At 44.5% G+C, this 25,166-nt stretch overlaps 1 protein-coding gene across 3 annotated transcripts in view; it reads right to left on the bottom strand.

The window, feature by feature from the left end:
- CHGB (chromogranin B) overlaps positions 997-25,166 on the bottom strand; it is a 29,419-nt gene continuing 5,249 nt past the window's right edge. For 2 of the 3 annotated variants that reach the window (XM_021389875.1, XM_021389876.1), the window contains exons 2-5: positions 7,763-7,806; positions 6,375-6,468; positions 2,597-4,341; positions 997-1,407 (exon numbers count right to left, since the gene is read on the bottom strand). In XM_021389875.1, coding sequence (XP_021245550.1) covers positions 1,324-1,407; positions 2,597-4,341; positions 6,375-6,468; positions 7,763-7,774 — 1,935 coding nt within the window. In that variant the 5' untranslated portion in view covers positions 7,775-7,806 and the 3' untranslated portion in view covers positions 997-1,323. Of the gene's footprint in view, positions 1,408-2,596; positions 4,342-6,374; positions 6,469-7,762; positions 7,807-12,275; positions 12,393-25,166 lie in introns of those variants that run through there. The other variant, XM_021389874.1, reaches the window with a different exon arrangement.

The following is a 25,166-nucleotide window of genomic DNA, read 5'->3' as shown; positions in this document are numbered from 1 at the left end:
TAAAGAATTCTTGGACATTGAAAGCAACAAAGTATTTTTGCAGCTGGGACACATTCTAACTTTCCTTACTGTTGCTGGAAATGCCTGGTGAAATCATGGTCCTACTGAAGTCAAAACTCCATCAACTTCTCTGAGGTCGCAGTCTTCATATACCTTAACTGAACAAAATGAAACATTTGAGAGCACTTACCAAAATCCCTAGGCACAGACGTGCTCGGGACAGTTCACAGATCAGCATCTCGCTGAGTATTTTCACTGCATATTGCCTTGCCGTTAAATGGAGAACATATTTGTGTTTTAATGAGCAGGTGGATTAAAAGGGTTAAGGTGGGATGAGAGATACTGCACATTCACTGATAATGTTGCTCAGCTGAATTCTTAGTATAGCACCTCTTGCATGTGGTGTTACACAAGCAACTGATACAAAAGCATTGTCACAGCAGAAAGTCTGCAAAGAAAAACACACCACATTTGGGTGAGTTAAGTTAAATTGAACCCCAGATATTTGGAGTAATTAAAACTAATTACGGTATTGTTTCTTTTACTGCTTCTTAATGTCATACGATTACCAAATTCCTCCTTTCACACACTATTTATTATTCTGTACAGTTTATTACACAGAACGTATCCTGCTCTCAGCTTACTGCTGCTGAGATACTCATACTGTGCACTAATACAGCGCACAGGCTCCATAACACTGTTACCACTACCTGCTTCTACCACAAACTACCTGGTGCTGCAACCGTTTCGCTTCTTTAATGACTGATTTGCAGAACTAAGTTATTCACAGGACAATTCTGAGTTATTACAGAGAATTAATCAGGATTCTTTCTTACCTTTCATGCTCCTGCTAACTGGGAAATAAAAGGAATAGGCAGACTCCTTAGAAGTTTTAAAAATAATGGTAAACCACACGTCAACATTTTGCACACAACCTATTCATCTCAAAGAGCTTACACAGAAATAACCCAGGAAGTCAAATAAGCAAGGAGGAAGTTTGCTCCAAAATCAATGCTTTTTATTATTTCAAACTCAGACATATATTTCTGAAGAACACCAACACAATTATTTTCACAAGCATATTAAAAATATCTGCCTTGCATGAAAGGTTATAATATTAAAATTCACGCTATTCAAATTTCAATAACAAAACAGCAAATTAAAGACATATCCAGCTGTATAAATCACTACACTATAGTGGACAGTAAATAGTATTTCTTGTTTTTAGGGCAAACAACAATCCAGTGGCAGTGAATTTACCACAAAATACAGGTATTGTGAATACAGCTACACCTAGCTTTGAAACACCAAAGCAGATCATCTTCAGCCTTTCCTGTTGTCATTAAATGTCTCAGCTATTTTCTGCAGCTCCAAATCCATAGCGGCCAGGTTTTCCAGTTCTTTTTCCTGTGAAAACAAAAAGGGCAGTTAACACATCAGTTAATGTTGGCAAATGTTTTGATGCATGAAAACTAGAGACAAAGGTAGATTCTGAGGATTATCTCTTGCTATGTACAGGTCCCTGGACAGGCTGTGGGGTGGGGAAGTGAATGGTAGCACAGCACGTGCTTCAGGGATTCATGCAATTTCATACTTTTAGCTGAATTAGTGCTGGGGAGAGTATAAGGCTGCTCGTTCTGAGAGCTGGACTGAGCTACAATTTGATCTTTTTAGCGACAGTCACTATTATCTAGTAGCAACTTCCTGCTTCCTCACAGCTGCCACTCCTAGAAGTATGAAGTCACTTCTCCCTGGGTGAAGGCCCCTCAATCCCTAGGAGACCACAACCTTATGCTCACAGTGGTTCTGGCTTATGGCGCGCAGCAAGCACGGTGTGCAGTAGATGGAAATCTTCCAAATCGCCAGATTGTAAGGGAAAAACAGTTATGCAGTCAGTTCTTGTTTATTGTGATAACTTGCAAACATGGTTAATCCTCTACATAAATCCCTGCCAAACCTCCACTGCCCTCAGTCCAGTTCAGCTTTGTGCAAGATACAGTGAAGTACAAGGTGAGCAGCTTGCTGATGGGTGCAGCCTCAGTTTTCCTGAATGCTGAAGCAGAACAGAACACCCAACAAGAAAGAACATCCTGTACATGGGAACTATATGCATTAATCAAGCAAGAGCTTGAGCCCAGTTCTGCTCTGCAATTACAGACAGGACATCTAGTCAATGGACTGCTGAATCTCAATAAATGTGAAACTTACTTTCCAGCTGTACGAGTTAAACATCCCATCACACTAACTGGTGCCTGCTTAATTATTCCCTGCTTCTGCTGCAATGGGCATCTTTCTTTTATTCTGTAAAGGCACTCGAGGAAAGGAAGAATTTCCTTTCTCTCTGTCTTGAAGCAGACAGAAGTTAGTGAGGATGCACACTGTTTTTATTTTATAAACTGTGCCCTGGGGTAGCTCCACTAAATTCATTCTAAGACAGCAAAATTTTTAAGTCACTGAAGATCTGGCTTTTAAAGTGACTTAATCTTCTTTGCGTTTTTTCCACTCACAGATAACCAGGTGTCTTGGGAATGGATTTAGAAATGAGCACGTAAAGTCAGCTTCCCCTATGTTTTCTGAGAAACGTTTGTACACATACCTCCTCCTCTGTCAGGGGCCTCTGGTTCAGAGTTCCTTTGTCATTCCTCATTATGTGACGTTTCTTCATATCTTCTCCAGAATTGTACAACTCCAGGAATTCAGCTGATTTCTTCCTGTAATTCAGAAGCTGTGCAAGTTGATCCATCTTGTTGTATTGCCTTTTCATATCGTATCTGTTCATTTTGCTAAGATTCCTCTTCTCAGAGCGTCCACGGTTCAGAGCACTTAGGAGCTGCTTTTTATCCCACCAGTCATAGTCACTGTACTCAGGGAAAAGACTCTTCCCGCCCAGGGTAGGCCTGCTTTCCTCTTTACTCTCTGGAAGCCTCTCTCCTGCGCTGTTCCTTTTCTCAAAGTGCCGGCTCTTCCACCACAGAAGTGGGTATAGCGAGCTGTAGGACGCTGTGGTTCTCTTCTCATTCTCTGCAGGGAGATGGCTTCTGTACTCTTCCTTCTCTGCATATCCTCCTTCCATATTCTCCTCCTCATTTTCTATTTGATCACTGCTGTAGTGCTTCTTTTCTACTTCCTCTTCTTCCTCATCGCTGTTATCAGGGTAGTGCTGCTGCTCTACGCTGTCCTCAGTGTTGTAGCGTGTTCTGGCCTGCCCTTTGTGCTCCTGAGCGTACGCTTTCTGTGTCTCTTCACCTTCATTGTCCCACAAGCGGTACCTTCCTCCAGCACGACGCTGCTTCTCCTTGCTGCTGTCACTGTGATACCTGTCTAGCTCTTCCTCACTTTCATCTCCATGATACCCCCTTCCCTCAGAATGGTGTCTCCTCTCCTCACGCCATTTCTCATTACTTTCTTCACTGTGGTGATGCCTCTCATTTTCCTCTTGGCTCTTCTCTTCACTCTGCTGCCACCTCTCTCTGTACTCCACACTTCCCTGGCCTGCATGCCGCCTCTCCTCCATACCTTCAGACCCGTGCCTCCCACGATAACCACTCTTCTCTTCATGCTGCTGCTCAGACTCATCACGGTGGTGTTTCTGATGATGGTTCCTTTTGTCCCAGAGGTGAGACCCCTCTGCATTTGATTCCTCAGCCAGTTCCTCTTTTTCACCACCATGGCCTCTACTCTCTTCAGAGGAATCACCCATTCTGTGTTTCCCATGATAATGTTTTGGTTTGTAGGACTTTTTTTCTTTCTCCACTTCTTCACTCTCGTCAGATTCTTCATGCTCCTGATGTTGGGAGAAATCACGTTCCTTAGACTCACGGTGGTATTTTTCACTTCTTTCTTCCTCCGCCTCTTCTCCTTCACCTTCATGAATTCTTTTGTAAGGGCTTTGCATTCCCTCCTCTGAATGCCAGTCATCCATGGGACGTTGATCATTCTCTTCAGTGAATTCCTCTGTGCTCATGTCTGCAGAGTGGGACTTCTTGCTGAGAACAGCATGGTCTATTTCTCCATCACTTTGCTTGCTCTCTTTGCTTTCTTCTTCACTGTGGTAGGTGTTCTTCTCTCTTCTGATTTCCTGATAGTGTTTCTTTTCTCCTGTATGAAGTTTCTCTTCATGAACAGGTATGTGGTGTCCCTCCTCCTCTTCCTTGTTGTTATCTTCCCCCGGATGAAGCTTCTCTTCATCACTTCCTTTCATGTGCTTTTTAGAGTCATCTTCTGCCTGACTCTGTTCCCTCTCCACACTTTCAGAGTGTGGTTTTTCTATCTCTGATGGCTCTTTCAAATGTCTCACTTCAAGCTGTTTGTCTTCACTTCTCTCTGTGTCACTTTTACCACCTACAACAACAAAAGCAGCTTAATGAAAAAAACTAACTCTCTGATGAAACACTATTTCAGTTTACATAGATAACCGTCTTCCCAAAGAAGCACAATTTGGACAGAACTGATTTAAATTCTCCTTTTAAAAATTGTTATTTTCCTGGAAAATATACAAAATAGATGAAAAAACATTAACTATCATGTAGTTAAGCACTTTTAAAGTCCCATGGAAGTTTCCAGGATCATTTTTCTTCTTTGGCTTTTTTGTTTATTTGAGACAGTATTTTTAGCATTAAACTAATTCTCACTCCCATTAAAAACCAATGGGACCTGAAATTGTATTCAGTTCTTTGAATGTCAAGTCACAGCTATCACATGTCTACTGACAAAAAAGACAGACATTTATTTCAAGCTATGGAAAAGTATGTGAGGAATAGTAAAAAATATGCTCTTAACAAATGTAAAACTAAGTTGATTGAAATGAAATAAACTTGTTATTTTGCAATAGTTATGTTTAATCAAATCACGCACCTTCTATTACTTTGAAAATCCTAAACACAAGTCTGACCGACTACAACACTAACAGTATACCTCTATGAAGGTATTTCTACTTCGCTTGTGCCTCAGTAACATCAGAAATAGGTCGCAAAATCTAACAGTTTTCAGACAACAGCTTCACAGATTTAAAAATAGCTCATTCTTTATGAAAAGCTTCTCATTTTCTGACATTCTTGGAGAAGAGCTGTATAACGACAAAAATATGATCCCTATTCTCTCCTTGCAACGAGCAATTCTCTGTTTACCAGAAGATGGTACGTAGACAGGTTTATCTGAAACTAACGCTGTCATATGACATTTAGCATCAAGTAGAAACTTGGGGCTGAGATAGATGCCAACAGACGTATCCCTAAAGCTCAAAAGCCATCCTTTCTGATAAATGTATTACAGCCACACAGTATTTCCTCCATAAACAAGCATGAGATGGATGAGTTTCATAACTGCATCTTGCTGGCAGGTAAGTTCAAAGAGCCTTTTTATTGTTCTGTAGTCAAATAAATATACACTGGGCAGAAAAATACATGCATTTTGCAGTTTGGCACATTGTCAATCACATTTCTCATGCAACCTTATACTTCTACATTGAGGCAGCTGTAGGAATAAGCTCATCAGAAACGAGGATTCCCAAAGGGAGTATTCAGCACATGTCTTCAGACCTCTGGAATCAGCACAACAAATTTAATCGTTTCTGAGCTGGTTACAGCCCGAGTGAGAGTCCCTCTGCGGAGCTGGGCACGGATTCAGCTGCCACCGGGCACCTTGTTGATTTAAAAGGTGGTTAGCTGAAGCCAGTTCCTATGCTCTGGGACACATTCAGCACCTGGTCAGAACCTGGCTGCACCTGTTGACTTCCCAGGCTAGATGGGAGTGTGTCAAGTTCTCTCCGAGGCTGCAGGTGGCTGAAGCAGAGCCACACGTCAGCCAAGAATCCCTGAATCGCTGACCATTACCAGATAACACCACTTGTTCTTTGAGCCAGAAAGACTCAAGAGAGGGAAATAGGAATTCTGACACTGAAATTAGGAGGCAACAGATCCACATGAGCTGAACTAACAGTTCACTAGCTCCAACACTAGACAGAATCCATCTGACAGTTTGTTTTTTCAGTGTTACCAACAAGAGAGTCTAATGCTGAAACATTTCTTTTTTGAGAATATTTCTAACTTGCCCTCGTCACTCCATGTTTGTCTTAGAAATAAAAACAAATCACTCAATGCCCATAGCAGAATCAGTTCTAAGAATGCAGGAGGGAAAAAAACCTGACTATTCATGTTATTTGCACTTGGAACTTAAGACATTCTGAACTTAAATTCAGATGGTGAACTCATAGAAGGCAAGACAAAAAGACTGGCAGATCATGATTAATAATGCAAAGTATGTAACTTCCAAGACGTTATTCTTTTGTGTGAAATTAAAATTTTCTCTTGAGAATGATAACATTTGTTTATAAACTACCAAATTTCTTTCACAAGTTCAGTTAAGGTTTTACTTACCCTTCTTGAGGATTTCTTTGCATTCAGGATTAATTGGCGGGGCATTTGGCTTAGACAGAGCATTGGATAGAACTTCCACTATGCACCTTGTTATCTAGGAGAAACAAAATCAGATAACAAATTCTCGTGATGAAAATAGAAATCGTGCTTTTGACCTAGTCAGTGAGGGAAGCTAGTCTGAGGTTACAGCTCATGGTTAATATTTATGAGCTTTGCACAATATTTATGAGCTTAGCATATTATTTATGAGTTTTGGGCAACTCTCAGCTCTACCAGTGCATTTGGGTAAAAAGCACTCTGCTCCTCGCTCACATATTAGTAAGAGAACAGTCATCAGCTCCACTTATTCTCCTCTTTTGTCTGCATAGTTAACAGGTTCCTTTTTTACGTTTTTAAACATCCTGTTCTGTACAAAGGAGAGCCAAACAGCATCCAAAATACAAGTATCATCCAGCAGGATCTGCCCAAACAAGGACCAAGCAAAGGTACTGCCTGGGCCATGGGTGAACTAAAAAATGCCTTTATAAGTGACACGCTCCACAAACTATTTCAGGAGTTTACTCCCTGAAAATCAAAGACTTCTTTGATGAGTATCTGCTTTAAAGCACTGCCTCTTTTTGTGCTTTGCATTTAAACTGGAGAGTCTTCTAAATGCTGAGGAAATGCATTGAAAATGGCACAACCACCTTTAATCCTAACTGCTCACCAAAGCAGCTCTTCTGCACAAAATCATCCAAAATGATTTTCAAGTCTGGAGTTGTTGGTTGTGAGCAAGCACTCAGATCCTTGGATCCAAGACACTTCTTAGGTTGAAAACCTGGGTAATTGGATGGGAGGAGACAAGAAAATATATGTACGGCCAATTATCTTTTACCTGCTCTTTGTTATTTACAGCTGTTTACTAATGTAAATAACCACATTATCAACCAGTGGAGAGGGCCTGAGGTCAGATTAGAAATCCTGAGAGCAGTTAGTAGATCTAATCAAACAGGTTAAGAATCTCCTTCCAAGGAACAAGCAAGGTCTGCGGTAGAAAGGCCGTTACATAACAACTGTAGACAATTTCCACTGTTACACTTTTCTTCTAATTTGCCATTTCACTTTTTACAGTCTGATCACATGTACTATCATGTAATATTTCAGATCATTTTTCAGGCAGCCGCAAAACATAGAGTTTCTGACTCAAGGAGCTTCTGTTTTCATGAAATGCACTGATGGCTAAGAGGACTCTGAGCTTCACATCACTGATGATCTCTTACACTTACCCTTAGGAAAAAAAAAACCAAAACATTTCCTTGAGCGCTTAAAAAGAAAACAGTAGCCAGAACACGGGGGAGCATATGTGACTGATACTTTTTGAAATTTGCTTTGACTTAAAAGCTACTCACCATTTCTTCCATATGGTCTTTTTCCACTGGAATTGTGCTGACACCTGGAATAAAAATAAGTTATTACAGACTTATTAGTCCTAGCAGAATCACAAATATAACTGACAGAAGCCCTCAGCACATTAAGGCTGCTTGAACTTTGGATTGGTAGGGTAAGTAAACCAGATGCATTTTATCTTTTCTTCCTCAGAATGGAAAGGCAGTGTAGAGCCACACCCTAGCAGGAGAGAATCATAGAATGGCTTGGGTTGGAAGGGACCCCAAGGATCATCAAGTTCCAACCCCCCGCCACAGGCAGGGCCACCAACACTTCTAGCACAATAAAAATATAAACCAGAAACAAACAAAAGAAAGCAACACTCAAATTCCAAGAACAAAGCTTGACAGCAATGGGTCTTCATGTAGATGTCCGTGTTTCATGGTGAAAGAAGAAGAAATAAACAATGTCTGTTTCCAATTTGAGAACTATTTCACCTTCTGCAGGGAGCTCAGTTTGCCCCATGACCATCTTCCCAGCAGGAGACCACATCAAAGATGAAAAGCAACCACTGCCCTAATCCTCCTGGAGCAATTGTGTCTCACCTGGATTTTTCCATTCACAAAGTGGTCCACTGTAAGCTCAAGAAATGAGAAGGAAGTCAAATATCAGTGGGGAAAAAAAATAACTCCACAAAGAAGTGGTACAATTCCTCTCTATCATGAAGTCACTGGGTAATCAACACCTCCCCATACCAGTTCTACTGCAGGTCCATGGTATAGGTCTTTGGAAAGAATCTGCTTCAAACAAAACCTTCAGGTTGCTTTACTTTTGCCATCACTGCTGCATTATCATAGAATCATTTGAGTTGGAAGGGACCTGTAAAGGCCATCTAGTCTAACTCTCTGGCAATGAACAGGGACACCTATAGCTCCATTAGGTGCTCAGAGCCCCATCCAGCCTGATCATGAATGTCTCCAGGGATGGGGCACCCACTGCCTCTCTGGGCAACCTGCACCATTGCTTCGCTACCCTTACTGTAAAAAACTTTCCTTATCTTCAGTCTAAATCTCTCCACTTTTAGTTTGAAACCATTCCCCCTTGTCCTATTGCAAGAGAGCCTGCTAAAGAGTCTGTCCCCTTCTTTCTTACTATGTCTCCAGCTGGTTAGTGCTTGTCTGTCGTGCATTAATAAACTTCGTCAAGATCTATCCACCTAGAGATCTGCTGAAGTTAAACAACTCTGCCAGCCACATATGAGTTTGTAAAAGCAAGTGTTACTGTACCACTGCTTCACAGACTTAGATTTGTTACAATCGTCATACATAAACACATCGCTTGGGGTGCAGTTCTGGAGTTCTTAAAAGTATCACTTTCTCTTCAATACTGCTTGGGTAGGATAGCTGCTCTGGAAGTCACGCCTCCTGCTTTATTCTGTTGACCCATGACAGCAGAGGCAGATGTTGGTGGTATGGCAGTTGGGACTGAACCTTCCCACCAGTATCTCATTCCATTTTGTTGCCATGTGACAGATGACAGCAGAGGGGCAGTCTGACACAAAGGCATCTGACAAGGAAGTGCATATGAAGCAAAGGTGTAGAACTGAGTTCCTCAATGCCAAAAAAATGGCATCTGTTGACATTCATCAACACTTGCCCAATGTTTCTGGAGAGCAAAGAGTGGGTGTGATCACAGTGAGCGGTGGGTGATGCATTTCACCAGTGGCAACAGTGGGTCACCTCTGCTTGTGCAGACTGTTACAAGGGAGGCAAGCAGGCTCTTGCTCATCACTGGTAAAAATACATAGCTAATGGTGCTGACTGTTGAAAAAGACATGTTTTGCAGCTGAGAATTTGCTCTATAAAATAGAGCAAATATAAACTCTATTTTATAGAGTTATTGTGCCCTCTGCATCTGTTGTAGTTTTCATGGACATCATTATGAGGCATTACTTTTGGAGCAACCTTTGTAGATACAGCCCTAGAAAATTCCTCTTCGCTCACTGCAGTCCAGGCAAGCCAAAAGATTAGACACTCACGGCAGTAAAACTGACACTGTCCCCAAGAAGTTTACTGCAAAGGAGGGGAGTGGGCATATTTAGACTTCTGTAGCAGCAAAACCCTTCTTCATTTCCATCTGCAGAGGAAGCAGGTACCGCGCACTGCTTCCACTGATTCTGTGTGTAATCTGAACACTATACGAATAGCTCTCTTGATATTCATGCTGTCTTCTATTTTTGCTCCCTGAAACATGTATGTAGGAATGTGCTTCTCCAGCCTGAGTACACAACTGCAGAAAAGGGAACTCACACTAGGGTAGCACAGAAGGGACTTCCCTAAAATAGCACTGCATCCCTAACCAAGCCATCCTCCCAGAACGCCAGGTGGTGTACGGGGGAGATGGTGCTATGCAGAGCCAATCCACTCCCCCAGTGTTAGTCGCGCTCAGTGCTAAACTAGGCAGGTTTTAGTTACTTTATTTACTAACCTAGTTATGCAAATAACTACTCCATTACACACTGATGACACCGTTGCAGTCTAACTTGCCTGCATTCTCCATCTGAGCACACACACACACAAAAGGGATGGGGTAGAAGAAGGGCAGCAAAGTCCATTCTACTGAAAAAATAAAGTTATCCACTAAAAAGATATTCCCCTCTTTTCCTAAGGACTGGAGACACTGCTCTTATGACAAGCAGAAGGGATGATCTGCCATTCTGCCTCTTCTTGACAATGTTCCTTCTGTTGTGAGAAATCAGAACATGTACAAGGGCAAACACTCAATTTTGTCCTTTGTAGCAGTCCTGCTGTGAGATGCATTGTCCTGTGGTGTGACAATGCTGGAATGGACAAGCTTCTGAATGTCGTTTACTATTAGAGATGCCAACTTCAGGCTGCATCTCATGCGCTACGTCAGTGGTATGCAAAGATAAAGTCAGGTTGTGCTGACTGCTTTTGCTCTGTCATTCCAAAGCCATCTCTCCAAGGAGATTTACAGTTAGATTAATGACCATTAAGCAAGTGCTTGTTTAATGGTGAAAGCTGGCTTGCACAAACAGCTGCATCAGGCTATTGTAACAGTACCAGAAGAAACAGCGTTGGACACACATCACATCAGTCTTGTAGAGGGACAAAATGACTATCTGATCCATTCCAGGGTCTGGAATAACACACTGAAGCAGCTGCTTTGCCTGAGCTGAAAGAGGCAGCCCATGCATGGGGAGTCAGCACATCCTCCTTCCCACCTGTGCCAGCTGACAAGAGCTCTCTGTTGGCCTCCTGCCAGCTGCAGATGACAGCACCTCTGCCATCCCCTCCACATGTGCCCAGACTGCAGGGCAAAGCTATCACCCATCACTGCTGACACGACTGGGCAGCAGAGCACCCACCCACCAAGCCTGTGGGGACCTGCAGATTGTGCCGCTGTGGGGCTGTGCAGAGGAAACAAAGTCGGGGCACACACTGAGAACAAAAACCTTGCCTACCCATAGACACAGCTCTGGGTAAGCTTCCCCTCCTGAACCAAATCTGCCCAGGCAATTACAAGCAGATTTCATTTTGCAAAAGCGCTGAGGTGAACATCACTGGAGAGGAGGAGAAATGCAGACTCTTTACACCTTTGAAAATAACAAAGAATAAATTCACGTGGCCTTTGCTTTCATCTCCACAATCAAGATAGACCTTTTGGCGGGCTCCGTGTTAAAATTCTCACACGAATCTTTTCAATAATACCAATGACTCAGTGCAGTGCCACTGGTCATCAAAATTTCAGCAGGAATCTTTCCAGTGGATAGATCACGGCAACTTCGGCATACTGCTTTGGAGGAATACTAGAAAGTTCCTGAAGTTAGTTTCACTGATCCTTAGCCCCAAGCTCCTTAGTTCATTGATCCCAGCTGATATTTAATTTGACAAGAGAGCCAAAAGAGACACAAAGAGGCAACTGCCTCATCTTATTGTGTTTAATTTTAACTTCACAGTTCGGTTTCAATACTCAATGCTGCACAAAAATTAAACAAATGAAACCCCAGCAGTTGTTAATGAAAGCTGTAGACCTGCTCCTTCAAAGTTGTCTCCCAGCGGTAGTGCTGGAGTAACGCTGAAGAAGTACCACGGCACTCTAGCTGCCCTCCTCAGCGCTAACACCCAAGCCTCCCCGACATCCAGAACGCAAAGTTTCCTTGCCGGGGACCTCGGGAATGGGCTGTTCCTCAGCAGCCCCGGCCCGCGTCGCTGTGCGGGGTGACCCCCGGCTGCGGGGCGGAGGGCATGGCGTTACACCGCACCGACGGCAGAAGAGGCTTCACCGCGGAGGGGGTGTACAGTCAGAATGCCAATATTCCCAGCCACCCATCCCATATATATGTAATGCACGTTATATATTTTTATATATAGAAATATATAAAAATAAAATGAACTCCCGCCGGGGCTTTCGATCCTCCTCTCCCTCACGGCGAGGAGGGGTCCCGCCGGACCCCGACTCTCGGAGCGCCCAGCGGTCGCCCTCCCCTCAGGCACCGCCCGCGGCCCCGCTCACCTGCCAGGGCGGCGGCCGCCAGGAGGCCGAGCAGCGCCAGCGGCCCCATGCTCCGCTTCCCTCGGCTCAGCTCCGAGCGGCGGCTCGGAGCTGCTATTTAAAAGGGGGAGCGGGGGCGGAGGAGACGGGCGGGGGGCCCCGCCGGGAGCCTGCGTCACCGAGAGCCCCCGGGGCCGGCGGGGGAGGCGCCGCCACCACCTCCACCGCCGCCGCCTCTCTCCCCACAGAGCCGCCACGGCCCCTCCGCCCGCCCCCAGCCCCACAGCTCTCCCCGCCAGCACGGGGGGTGTTTCCCTCTGTCACTACCGCAGCCCTACGGCAAAGCTCTCTTCGCCCACCCCGCCGAAAGGAGATGGGAGGGTTCCCCGGCCCCTTCCTCCCGCCGTGCGGATGCGGCATCATCCTCAGGTCTTTCCCGCATCCATAGGATGCTGAGCGTCACCTACACGCAGCAGGGCAGGGAGGAGGTGCAGCGATCCATCCCTTCCGGAACAGCTTTCAGAAGTCACCGATGCATTAGTTCTCATCAGAGCCTTTCCAAGTGCCGAGGCATCCTTTTTTTTTTTTTTTTTTTCCCCTGCGAGGTTTCAGTCCTTTCCATCCAAATCGCTGCTCCTGCTGCGCACAGCAAACCCAGAAGCAGAGCATTACTCGAAAGTGCTCCCCGTGCTGCTGTCAGCCGGTGAGTGAATGACACCGTTCCTCAAGAGCTTTTACTGGGAAAACCACTGCTCTCAGCATCCAACTCCACACAAACCTCTTATTTATTCTGGCAGCGCTCTGGGGAGCCACAACAAACCCACCAACTGCCCCGATTTGTTCTGAACATTCCCCCCTAACTCCCTTCAGAGCCAGACAAAGACATTGTAAGACCAGGACTTGCTTTGTTTTCCTTTCATTAACTCTTTGTGGCCATCTCCAACTTACTTGTATTTTTTATTGCTTTTTTGTACGCTCTCCGTGATAAGCAGGTGGCCCTCTAATTGCCAGCATTCATAGAAGACAAAGAGTCTATACATCAAAATAGCAGTTCTCTATTGTTGTTCTGTATATTCATTATATTGTGTACTAGCAATGGCAGGCTGCTATAACCATGCATCTTTTAAACACATATAAAGGGGGGGGCTGAAGGACACAACAAACCGGTACAACACACACGCAGCCCCAAACTGCACATCAAGGAAGCCAAGAACTGGAGCTCCGTTTTAAGTCTGTTTCAGAAGACAGCCTTCAACTCTGGGAGGCAGCGCCAGATGCCTTGTTCACCTTGCATTCAGATTACAATTTCTGCAAAATAACAGAACCCAGTCTCTTGGCCACCTGGAAAAGCAAATCAATGCTGCAGTAACTTCCATGATTCCTCAACCCTACCCTCCTTCACGCTGTTCCTTTACTGCCTAGAGAAGACCTGTATCAGCAGCCAGATGCTTCTTTGGACATCACCAGCCTTGACTATAGGGAGCTGAGAGCCAGTTTCAAGAAACTGAAGATTTCACTGGTTCCAAGGCTCCCTCTCTGCAGGAGGATTCAGCTGGGCCTCAACCTCCTCACCTGCTCATGACAGAATTTTAGGTAAAACACTTGACATTTAAGCATTCTTTGCTTCCCTGGAAATACGAAAAGCACTCTCTGGTTATCCCTGTGTAACTGCTTTAATCCAGCATTTGCTTGGCTATACTTCTTGACAAGTCAAAAGAAGCAAGTAATACAAAGACCCTGAATAAAAATAGTACCTGAAGGGCTTTTGTACTCAATACCTGCTCCACGTAAGTCCTCTTAACAGTCTGCACAACCACCACCACAGAAACCTTACAGCTGCAAAATACACATCTGAGATTAAAAAAAAATCCCACACTCCTGGCTCCTATGGTTTCTAATCCATCCCTTGCACCGTAACCACAATCCTCGGGGCTTCAATGCTTTTTTTCCTCTTTGCTGGTAGGTTGATTTATATTGGAACTGACAAGATTTCTCTGAAACACTCCCTCACCTCAGTCAGGTGTCAGCTGGCACGAGCTTCCCCTCAGGTTAGGAAAGAAAAGCACACAAACGCAGAACTACAGCAGGCAGCACATTTCACCGGATCAGTTGTGAATGGCACACCCCAACCCCCCTTCTCAGATATGTCAGAACTTTCATTGCAGTGATATACGTGCCTCATAATGATGTGACAACCTTACGCTCTATGAATAAACAGTATTTATCCTGCTGGATTCTCTCAAACACAAACGCTTTAAAAAAATACATATTTGGCTCATCCTAGGAGCTAGAACTTCAAAGGATGACATGTGAATTTCCATGTCTGAGATCCTTCTAAGCTGAGAGGAAACTGCTTCAGGAATATGGGGATTGCTATCCTCTAATTAGATGTGCTAGCAGGATTATGTTCATTCTTGGATGCCAATTAATTTTCATGGAATGAAAATCCTGTAACTCATTTCATGAGCATACTCATCTCTTTCATTCAGAAGTTGCTAAGAGGATGAATCTGAAAGCAGACACCAATCAAATCTGAAAACCCAGCACCTCAAGTGACATCATCTATTCAGCTTCCTCAATGGCACTGAAAATCCTTTCAGAGGTATATGCAACACTGATTGCAACACAGTAGATAAGGGGTTGCACAGATGCTGAGTCTTCGCTGCTGTTACACATCATCACACGCGTATTTATTCGTAACTAACTAGTACCAACTGTTAGAGTGTCTTCGAGCTTGGGTAGCATGTAGTAGCACCAGGTCCCAGGAGTTCAGTGACCATCTTAGTACCTCTACAGCAAAGCAGGATCAGTTGCCTGTTCTATCTCCCTGTTCAGAGGAGTTAGAATCCATCAGGCACACCCACTGTAGAGCAAACATGTCAGTGCTCAGGTAGATCTCATCTGTGCTGTGCCCAGAGCAGGGGCCTGGCAAAGCAGAAGTGACAACACTTCATGGATGCATGTGCCTGCATACATACAAAAAGCCCTTGAGGGCCTCCTGCCAAAGCCTCTGTGAGAAGCAGTAGACCGCACTCAGACCTCCTCCATTTCCCTGAGCAAAGACTATTTAGTTCATACCAGGTACTATGGTGATGTTGATGAATGGAGCTTGCTTGCAGAGATACAGAAGAATCTGACAAACAACAGAGACAGAAGTACCAGGAACAGTGTCTGCTTGAGCTGAATCCATGGGAGATGAAATTATACTGCAATTAGATAAGGCAAACCTAACACTCCGCAGCAGCTTGTGCTTGGGTTAGGGCTCTACAGTTTGCTACTTGTAACAGGTGGTCAGTTTGCACATTCATCTCAGTCCCTCTGTCACCTAAATGCTACAAAATTCGAAAATGTCCCTCATAGCAGAACTGAGCCTTCAGGATGCAAATTGCTTGAATATACTGACATATTAAGACACTTGAGTCCACATTTACACACTAACCAGTTTCCAATTAAAATTTAAAATGCACAACTTTTGCCTCCAGCAAAGTATTTTGGAAGCATTAAAATATGCCTATTATACATCATAGATACTTGGGGATTTTAAAACACACATACAGACACTGCTTTGTCTTCCAGCTAGAGCGCTACAGAATCTGTAAAGATACCACCAGGTAAAAAAAAATTACCACAGGTAAACGTGAGATGAAGGACTTAGTCTAAACACAACTATCTCCCCCACATCCCATGTTTTCTACACAGACACCCGCATGTACACTGTTCACACACACCTGTCTCCATCACTCCTCTTTCACTGTCAGCTCAGAGAGAAGAAAGCTAGGCTACAATGCAATACACAGCAAAACAAAATAAAAAGCAGACTTTGAGACTGCAGAATCAAGGATAATTTTTCCACACTGCACCATCTGCATGACCAACACCAGCACTGCCATTGCCTAGGTCCTTCTGTGACAGCAATTTGCCTACCTTGCTTGCTTTAGGTAGTAAACACAACTTATCTCTTGCAATTGCAATGGTTTGGCAACCATGGTAAATAGGATGTTGATGTGAAATGACACATTTATTGCCCTCCTACAAGAGAAAGTCAGAATTTGCCTAATACCATTGCACCGCTGGGATTTTTAGTCACAAGTCTCTTCGTTTTATCCACACTGCCACTTCTCACCTTGGTATAAATTCCTGATTTGCTGTCAGAAAACAATATACTGGAGTAACAGTCAAAACCTGACACTCCATATTAACTATCATCAAGGTAAAATGCAACACTGAATCCACCACAGCTCAAAAAGGCCTTAAATGATTACTCATGGCTTTATGAATTTGGCTATGACTAAAGCCTTTCCCAGCCCCAGCTGTAGTGAAATTGCCTTGATGACAACAGGAGCAAGCTCTGCAGCCCCAGCCACATCTACAGGCAGGAAGGCGGTAGAAACCTGGCACACTCCTCACTGGAGACAAGTGTCAGAAAACAAACAGCAGTACCTCCCAAAAGCTGCCAGCACATCTACCAGACCAAGCTTTCAGAAGTTTGGTATCCCTGCAGGACTGCAGCTTGCAGGCAACCACTGCCCAGAGAGGAGCCTGAGAGCTTTGGGGCACCTCACCCTCTCTGTCCTGTGCATGCTGAAGCTGCACACCTACACTCAAACCCTACCCCCCTCCTCCCCAAACAATGCCCCTATACAACCCCATTAAAAAAGTCAACATTTTTTAAGCATCTAATTAACCAGGCTTATAACCTCCTAAATGAAGAAGTTTGGAGCCTGTACAGCTCCTGTAAAACGGGATGGAAATTTCTTTCAGTAATTCACATGTTGATTTAAGCCCTCGTATTTTGAGTGCTGCTTGTCATTAAGGAAAAATGACTTATAGTTGCCTTTGCACTACAAATAATTACATTTAGGCAATGAAACTGACCCATTCAGTGTTTCTGCCTTCATTTTGTCAGTTGCATACGTTCCATTTAATATTTACAGACTGGGGTGCTAGTTTGGCTTAGTAATTCATTTCTTTAAATATTTATGGCTCTTAGTCTCTCAGCACAGGTTCTGTTTGGTAAGAATAATATTGTACAGTGGTTGATTGTGGCATGGAAATTTCAGAGGTAAACTTCAATGTTCTAAGATAGAAGTATATAGATTTCTGCAAAAGACCATAACATTTTCCAAAGAAACTTTTCATTGCTGACTGTGTACATACTGAAAAAAAATCTCATTACAACCTTGCACAAAGTTCCAGACCAAAAGCATGGTGCTGAGGACTAGCTTGCAACATTAACATTTGCACAGCAAAAGGACATTTTAAACACTCACTGCCAAAGAAATTTTAAATCAATTATATTTTTCATTTGCCACTGGCACCAGAAGCATAAGTCCAGCTCCAAAAAGACCCTATGAAAGAGAGCAAAACCCACAAAATCCAGGAAGAGTCTTTGCTAAGATCTTTCCCACTGGAAAATCCCCTTTTTCTTTGCTCTCCATCATTTTAAGTCTTTTAGGCTGCCTGCATGAAATGCCATGTGCTTATAAAAAAGGCTTAAGGGACTTAAGTTTAAAGGCAGCCTTGGGAACTGAGAGTACCTGGCAGATAGCATGCCAGCATAATTGTCTAGTTCCAGAGACTTTGGAGACTGCCTTTGAATTGACAGCACCTGAGTGCCAGGACCAGAGGGCATATCCCCAGCCTAACATTCTAGGCTTCACCACAGACACAAGTTTCCAGGTACTCGCTCCTGGAAAAGGACAACTACCTATATTTGTGATGGAAGAACAATTTCCCGGAGGCAAACAGTAGTTCTAATTAATTTGCAAAATACCATACTGATGAGACAGGGCTTGCTGGGACTGTTACCTTTCTTGTGCAGAGCTTCTTGCTCACTGGTCACCACCACCCTTTCTGTTGGTTTATTTTCCCGGTCTCATGTCCCCTGTTAGGGCTCCAGGGATTTCAGATAACTCACACCAATGGTAACGCAGCAGAAGTGGAGGAACTGCATTTCAGCACTGACCTGACATTTCACAAAACATTTTCCTTGTGACTCCAGCACAACAGCTGAGAGAGCAACCCTCCTGCCCCTTGAAAGGCAGCCCCCATAATTTGTAAAGTCAGTAGGAATGAGCAGCTGGGAGTGAGTATGATCAGAGGGAAAAAGCCAAACAGACAGCAGCTCTGCAAGCCACACAGCAACCATTTCTCCTTCCCGGAAGAGTGCTCTGAACTTTGCTCCTAAAAAGAGAAGGCTTTCAAATGCAAAATAAACCTCCTCACCCTCCCTTCTGTAACCAGAACACATCCTTTTAAGGATAATCACAAAATTCTCACAGTAGAACTGCTTTCTGCAAGAGGTAGAATTATTGACACAAGAACTCAATGATCTTGTGCCTTCTCTCTCTCTCTCTGCTTTCCTTCCAGGGTTTCCAGCTTGCTCCTACCCATGGAGCTAACCACCTGGCTCCAGAGCCCTTTCCAGACTCTTTTCCCAACTGCTTGGGCCGACCACAGTGCAACCTTGAGGCATGCAAGGGCTGCCAGGATGCATGCTGAGTGACCGGCTGGCAGGACGGACAGGAGATGACTTTAACTGTCTTTCCCTCAGGAGGCTTTAATTTGGGTTCTCTCTTCTCCATCCACTTACCAATAACTTTAATTTAGGTCCTTCACTTCAAACACAAATGGTTACTAAACTTCTGGTTTTGCTACCTAAGCCAAGTGGCACCAGCACACCAACACTCTAAGTACAGACGCTGCACACTGATTCCACGGCCCCACACCAGGGCTACCACCCTGTCTCTTCCCTAGAGGTTTTTCCATAGCTGGGGAGAGGAGCACGGTGTGGCAGAAAGACCAGATGTCTTACCTTCTTGCTACCTGGCACTTGCCCACCATCCCATCCACCTTCGCTGGTCTCAATGAGAGGTTTATGTCTTTGTGGCTGCCAGAAAGCAAACATCAGGCTCCCTAGAAAAGCTCCCCATTTTCAAGGAGCAGCAGTTACTGTGAGCAACAGTGGCTCACTGCAGCCGGCACCTGTCAGCCTACAGGTGGGACTGGGCAGAGAGCAATGGGTATCTTTGCTGATGTTCAAAATACCATCACATATGTCTGCCTCTGCTGTTTTTCAGCCAAAAAAAACCAACGCAAAGTAGTGCAGGCCCTTAGCCAGGGATATAGAGGTAACACAGAGCCTGCCAAGGAATACAGAGAAAAAGCTCTTTCAAGATTAGATGTCCTCACAAGGTGGAAATCCGTAGATGCTAAGAGTCACAACCTCTTATCTAGGGGGACTAACATGGGAACCTGCCACCACATCTTCCTCCAGACCTAGTGAAGGTAGCCTTCGCTAGCTGTAGCCTACCTCCCCTAGGAAGGGGTGCTCTCAGGCCTCTCTGGGCTCCTGGGCACGTTTGCTGCCATTTGTCTTGGGCGCTACTTGATTCTCAGGCTTTTCCCTTGAAAAAACATGCATAGGACATTCTCCTCGGTGCAGTCTCTGCTGGACTTCCAGTCAGCAGCTGTGCCTGCTGCCCTGGGCCTGGTCCCACATCACAGCCTTTAGCAATGCCTCTGAGTATGCTAAGCTTTTCTGCCAGCAGCTGTTCAGCCAAGCTCTCAGGGGTGACTCAGTCTACCCAGTCCACATGAAGCTTGAAAGCCAGTGCAGAAAGTATTTTAAACACTCTGTGAGGAAAAAAAACAATTAAAAACCTGCACTGGTACCAGTCCACCATGCAGGGTGTAGGGATGAACCAAGTAGAATAAGCAGAAAAAATGACCCTGAAAGAGACCTCTGCCACCCTGGACATGAGCAAGTGTAACGCAATGGAAAGCGCAGCAATGACAGCAGAGCAGCAAGGTCCTATGCTGCAGCAAGTGAGGATTTGCTCAAACACAACAGCTGTGTGTACAGAAATAAAGGAAGGAAGCTGCTTACCTTCAGAAGGCCTCAGGTAAGATCCCCTTACCTCCACTGCCAAATCTTAAATGAGGTCTGGGAAGGGGTGGGTCCTGGCTCCACCCCTCTCGGTCACTCAGGTACTTTGCCTGCACCTGAGCTCCCCTGGGTTGGCCCTGCCTTCCCACTAGGTGCTCAATCAAGCCATGACTTAGCATTTCCACTACAGCAAGCCATGGCAGTTCTGCTCTTGGTTGCAGCCCAGAGGACATCACTGCCCAAAATAGCCAACGCCTCCTTGCTAAGGACATAGGCACTTTCACTGCACCCAGACCAAACAGGGCAGCCACCCAGGAGATGCTTATTGTGACAAGCTGGGCTCTGCAGGGCCTTGCAAGCAGAGCTGGGTTGGCCTAACAACATTAGCAGCATTACTCCTGCTTGGAGGAGATCGCTGTTGAGAGCGCCTGCTGCACTCATATGCTGAACAAGAAGTATCTGCATTTAACTAGGTTCATTTCTTTCTCCTTCTTGCAGCTTCTGAAGACCAGGGCCCCAAGAGCTCATCTTCCCTGGCAGACGCTTGGAGAAGCCACTCTCCGTGAAACATTTGTAACATTTCAAAAACTGGTAATTGGAGTACTTTTCTAGCACTGTTTGTTACGATTATGGATACCCTTGCACAAACTTTCTTTTTAAACATGCTGGTTTTGTTATAGCCCCACACATGTAAAATGGGCATTTTGCTCTCCCATCAGATTTTTCTTAGTAATTCACACTCAGCCAGTTTACTCTTGAACACCAGACAACCAGCATGAATCATCAAGGAGTTGAAGACCCAGACAAGAGACTAACCTATACGCTTGCTTTTCTCATCGCTCCTCATGGTTCTCATTTCACAGTATTCAACCTTACTTCGTAACTCAACTGCCAATTGCAGCCTTTTTAGGGGAACTGCTGCTAGGCAAAGACATGGGTGTAAATCCCATCCTCTTCCTCCTCCTTTGAAGCTCTCAGTTGTCCAGAACAAGCTGCAGGGAATGCAGAATTAACTAATTTGTGAAGGCCTTGCAGAAAATGGATTGTAGGGCATAGCACTGAAACTAGCCTTATCATATCCGCATCTCAGCACTTCTAATCACAGATATATTCCAGTTTCTCTGGCTGTTTTTAGGAGCTGATTCTAGCATCCATTTAGCAGCATTCCCTGCCCGTTCACTGCATCTTAGCCAGAAATGTCATCATTGCAGACAACACTGGATAGGGTTACCTGCCCTGAGGGTGACTGACATTTCCCATTACAAGAATCTGCCTTTTAATGCCAAAAAAACTCTGCTCAACTTGAACTGAGGTGAGATTTTCCATGCCAGATGCTCCCTCATTACTAGACTTTCCCTCTTAATTCACAGAACCACTGCAAAGGTAATTTAAATAAAGGTTTGACCTTTCAGCCATAAGTTTTGTCTTTGATTAGCTCCAGCTACTGTCTTAATCACATCTCTCTCACTTTTTCATGTTCTGCATCAGTTTCTACTTTTAAGGAAGAAATGCTAGTATATGCTGCTGTCTAATAGACATGTGGTGGAAAACAGTCATTAGGGAAAGCCCACAAAAGAGGGTATTTTTAAAAATGAACTTTGGTGTTGTGGGAAAACACATGCGCCACACAAAGGCACCTACACTCAATAATGAAATAGACATCTCTATAGGTTGTATACTGCCTGTTGTATTCTGATTTCAGAAACCATATGTCCCGATGTACCCATATGTGTCACGTGATTAACTCTTCAAATCATGACAACACCAAAACATCTTAAGCTCCTAAGGGAATATCTTCTGTGCTGTAAACAGCCCTGGCTCCATTCACTGTCTGGGAGTTACTCCACTGATACCGCTGAGGATCTGCTCCACTGCGTGCCTGGCACAGGAGCTCAGCTCCCTCCCTGCCTTTCGGCTCCAGTATCAGGCAGGTCACTAGCATGAATCAGTGCCTCCCACTTAGAAGCTGTGTGGGAGGGAAAATAAAAATTCTGTCAGAGTAGGCATCAGAGAGGACATATATACTAAACAACTTGGAGGAGCAGAAGAAAGTGGAGAATGACTTAATAGCAGGAGGATTCATCAAGAATGACAATACAATTTGGGTCAGGCATTTATATAAGGCTCATTGTGGGAACAGAGAGGTAATGCTCTGCCAGACTCAGTCCAAAGATTATTCCCAGAGTGGCTGGTGTGCATGGGCAAGGGGATCCGTGCCTGCAGCAGCATGAGTCACCCCAGCAAGGGATGCTAATCCTCTTCAGCTGGTAAAAACACAAGCCAAAGAGCAAGCATCTCTAAGAGAGAGCCCTGCCCAAGACCTCAGGTGGGCTTTGGATGGACTGTGCAGGGTTGACACGTCCTGGGATTTGCTCAGAGTGTCATGCTGAGCAGCAGCAGGGAGCTGGTGCCAAGCAGGCGCATCTCCCCCTGAAGAGGATTTTGCCAAGTGAGGGCAGCTCTAAGTCCCTGTGACACACTGCAGACAACTCAAGTAAAACAACTCCATGTGGGAGCCATGGGAAAGGGAGGCACAGCCCATTCTGTAATGTTCTTAAGCTAATTTTACCCACTCATGCTGCTCTCAGACTCACAAACACCGAGATGTGCCTGGTCAATGATCTCTCCAGACCTGCTTGTGTACACCATGGAGGACAAAGCTGTCTTGTACTCACCATGTCCTGTGTTCCAATGATTGGCGATGAAGGACCAATTTTGGCCTTGTTTGTTATAGCCTGTAAGGTGAACATTATTCCTGATATTTATTTCAATTACACGTTTCACTTGAAGTTCTTGTGGGATCTTGTTTACACTCAACCTTGAGCAATGCTGTGTTTTTTTAAGTGTTGTCCGAATGCAGGCTCAGAATGCTGCTCAGAGCAAGCAGAAGGAAGAAAAGCCTCAGATTTGTTCTTCAGTGGAAGGCACCAAATGCCTTCACCAAAGCAGCTTCCTTGTATTACATGAGTGCACATAGAGACAAAAAGGAAGGAAGATAGGTGGAGGAAAAGTGGCAGGGCTCCTGTCACACAGGAGAAGACAAATGTGACTTGCACATTACAAGTCCTTACTCTCCCATCTGTGCAAATTGCCAGAGCTGTAGCAGAATAATTTAGTGAAAACTGGGAAAATTCCCTCCTAGAGTTTATGCAATCAGCAGAGCATGGGAGGTATCTGAGAGAGGCTGGGATTGCCCTTCCAGGCAGCTCTGCCCTGCGGTCATGCAGCCAACCCCTCTGAATATCAACTCATGCTTGTTCCAGAACAGGGGAAAAACAGCAATGACTGGATGTCCTCTATTGCAAAAAAAAAAAAAAAAAAAAAAAAAGATGATAACTCAAGCTGTCTTGCCCAGAATATGCACACAGCACGGGCAACAATGGACAGGGCAGTTTCAAGGAGAATGTAACTTCAGGTGCATTTTCTTTGCCCATCAGCTGTATTTCCAGTGGTTATAGCTACATCTGCTTTTGAAAGCTGAACCAATGCAGCCCAGCTGCTTACTGAGCTAATGGAGCATGTTTGAATACAAAGCAGTTCAGCATCAACTGGTTTCTCACCTCAAGGAAAACAGGTTATTTCCTGCCTTAAATAATGCAGCAGAGAAAAAAAAATAAAACAATGGCATAGGTCACAGATGCAATCAAAGTGAATGGAAAGAAACCAACCAAGGAGCCACAGCAAAGGGCCTCCAAGAAGACAACAATTTGGACTCCTCCAAGCTGCAAAACACAAGGATGCGCAAAGTCAAGCGCGAGCCAGGCAAAGAGGAAAGCACCTTGCTCCCTCAGAAGAAAAAGTGAACAATTTCCCAGAGATTGTTTCACAGCCTGGCAAGAATGGTACGAACATGGAACATTTTGGTGAGGGCCCTGCACAAAATCTAGGTATGTCTGCTGGTTTGAAAGACACGTTCTCAATACCTAAACATTCAGAAGGAAAACCGTTCTCTACCTGTAAATGGAAAGAGCTATCATCTATCCAAACATGAATGGCCACACTTCCAGGCCACTGCTTCGTTCCTTCTGAGGGCAGCCAGGCAAAATCAGGTCAAAACCCATGAGGCCATCACTGCGCTTCTGTGGCATCCTGCAGTCACTAACAGCTAAGGGCAAGAATATCTGTATGGGAACCTGAACCCTTTTACAAGCACATGCACAGGGCAGGGGCAGAGTGAGATCCCTTAAAAACACTGGGTCAAGCATAAATAGCACAGGTTGATTCACATCTTTGATTTGAGAATGTGTGAAAAATAACCATAGTGAAAGGTCCTTCTACATGCAACTGCTACACTTATCTGAAGATACATGAGCTTTTACTTGTTTTCTAGGAAGGAGCTCCAAGCACAGAACTTCTAGTTTCACTCACAAAGGCTTCAAGTTTCCTCTCTCCTTCTCTTTGCACCAAGCGTGGAGCTTTGTCTGCAAAGTCAGTGAGCTGGAAGTGCTTTGTTGTTCAGAAGATGCCCTGCAAGCATTCAAACAACACAAAGAGGTTTCTTCACAGTTGCTGCTATGGCCAACTATTTCAAAACCACATGCCAGGATATCAGATTAACACCCACCTTATCAACAGCTGAACTAAGAGGTACCCCCCAACCTCCTTTAAACTATCCATTCTCCTTATAAGTAATTAAACTTTCCTCAAAAGCTATGCACTTAATCATTTACTGTGAACACAGGAACAAGTCTCACACTCGAGAGAAGAAATCAGATACAGATAAGAAAAAACATCCTCTCCTCTAGACAAGATCTGCGTCAAACTTATCACCTGCTTCAGGGATGTTTATTCCAAGGGGCTCTGTTTTGCCCTTCCTTCTGTCTCAGTGTGAGACATACATCTATTTTTGGCAGGCATATTGGCATCAGCTGAACATTGTATCTGGAAGTGAACAGCACAAAGAACTACTGCAGGTGCTCCCAATCATGAGAGGTGCAAACTTTTGAAAAGACTGCGTGTTTCAGCAGCACGGAGCTTAGTTACCATGTCCTCTGTGAGATGCCAGCCAAGATTTGTGGCGTGTC

The sequence above is a fragment of the Numida meleagris genome, chromosome 3 (assembly GCF_002078875.1).
Source record: "Numida meleagris isolate 19003 breed g44 Domestic line chromosome 3, NumMel1.0, whole genome shotgun sequence".
Lineage (NCBI taxonomy): Eukaryota > Metazoa > Chordata > Aves > Galliformes > Numididae > Numida > Numida meleagris.
This window is presented reverse-complemented; position numbering and strand designations above follow the sequence as displayed.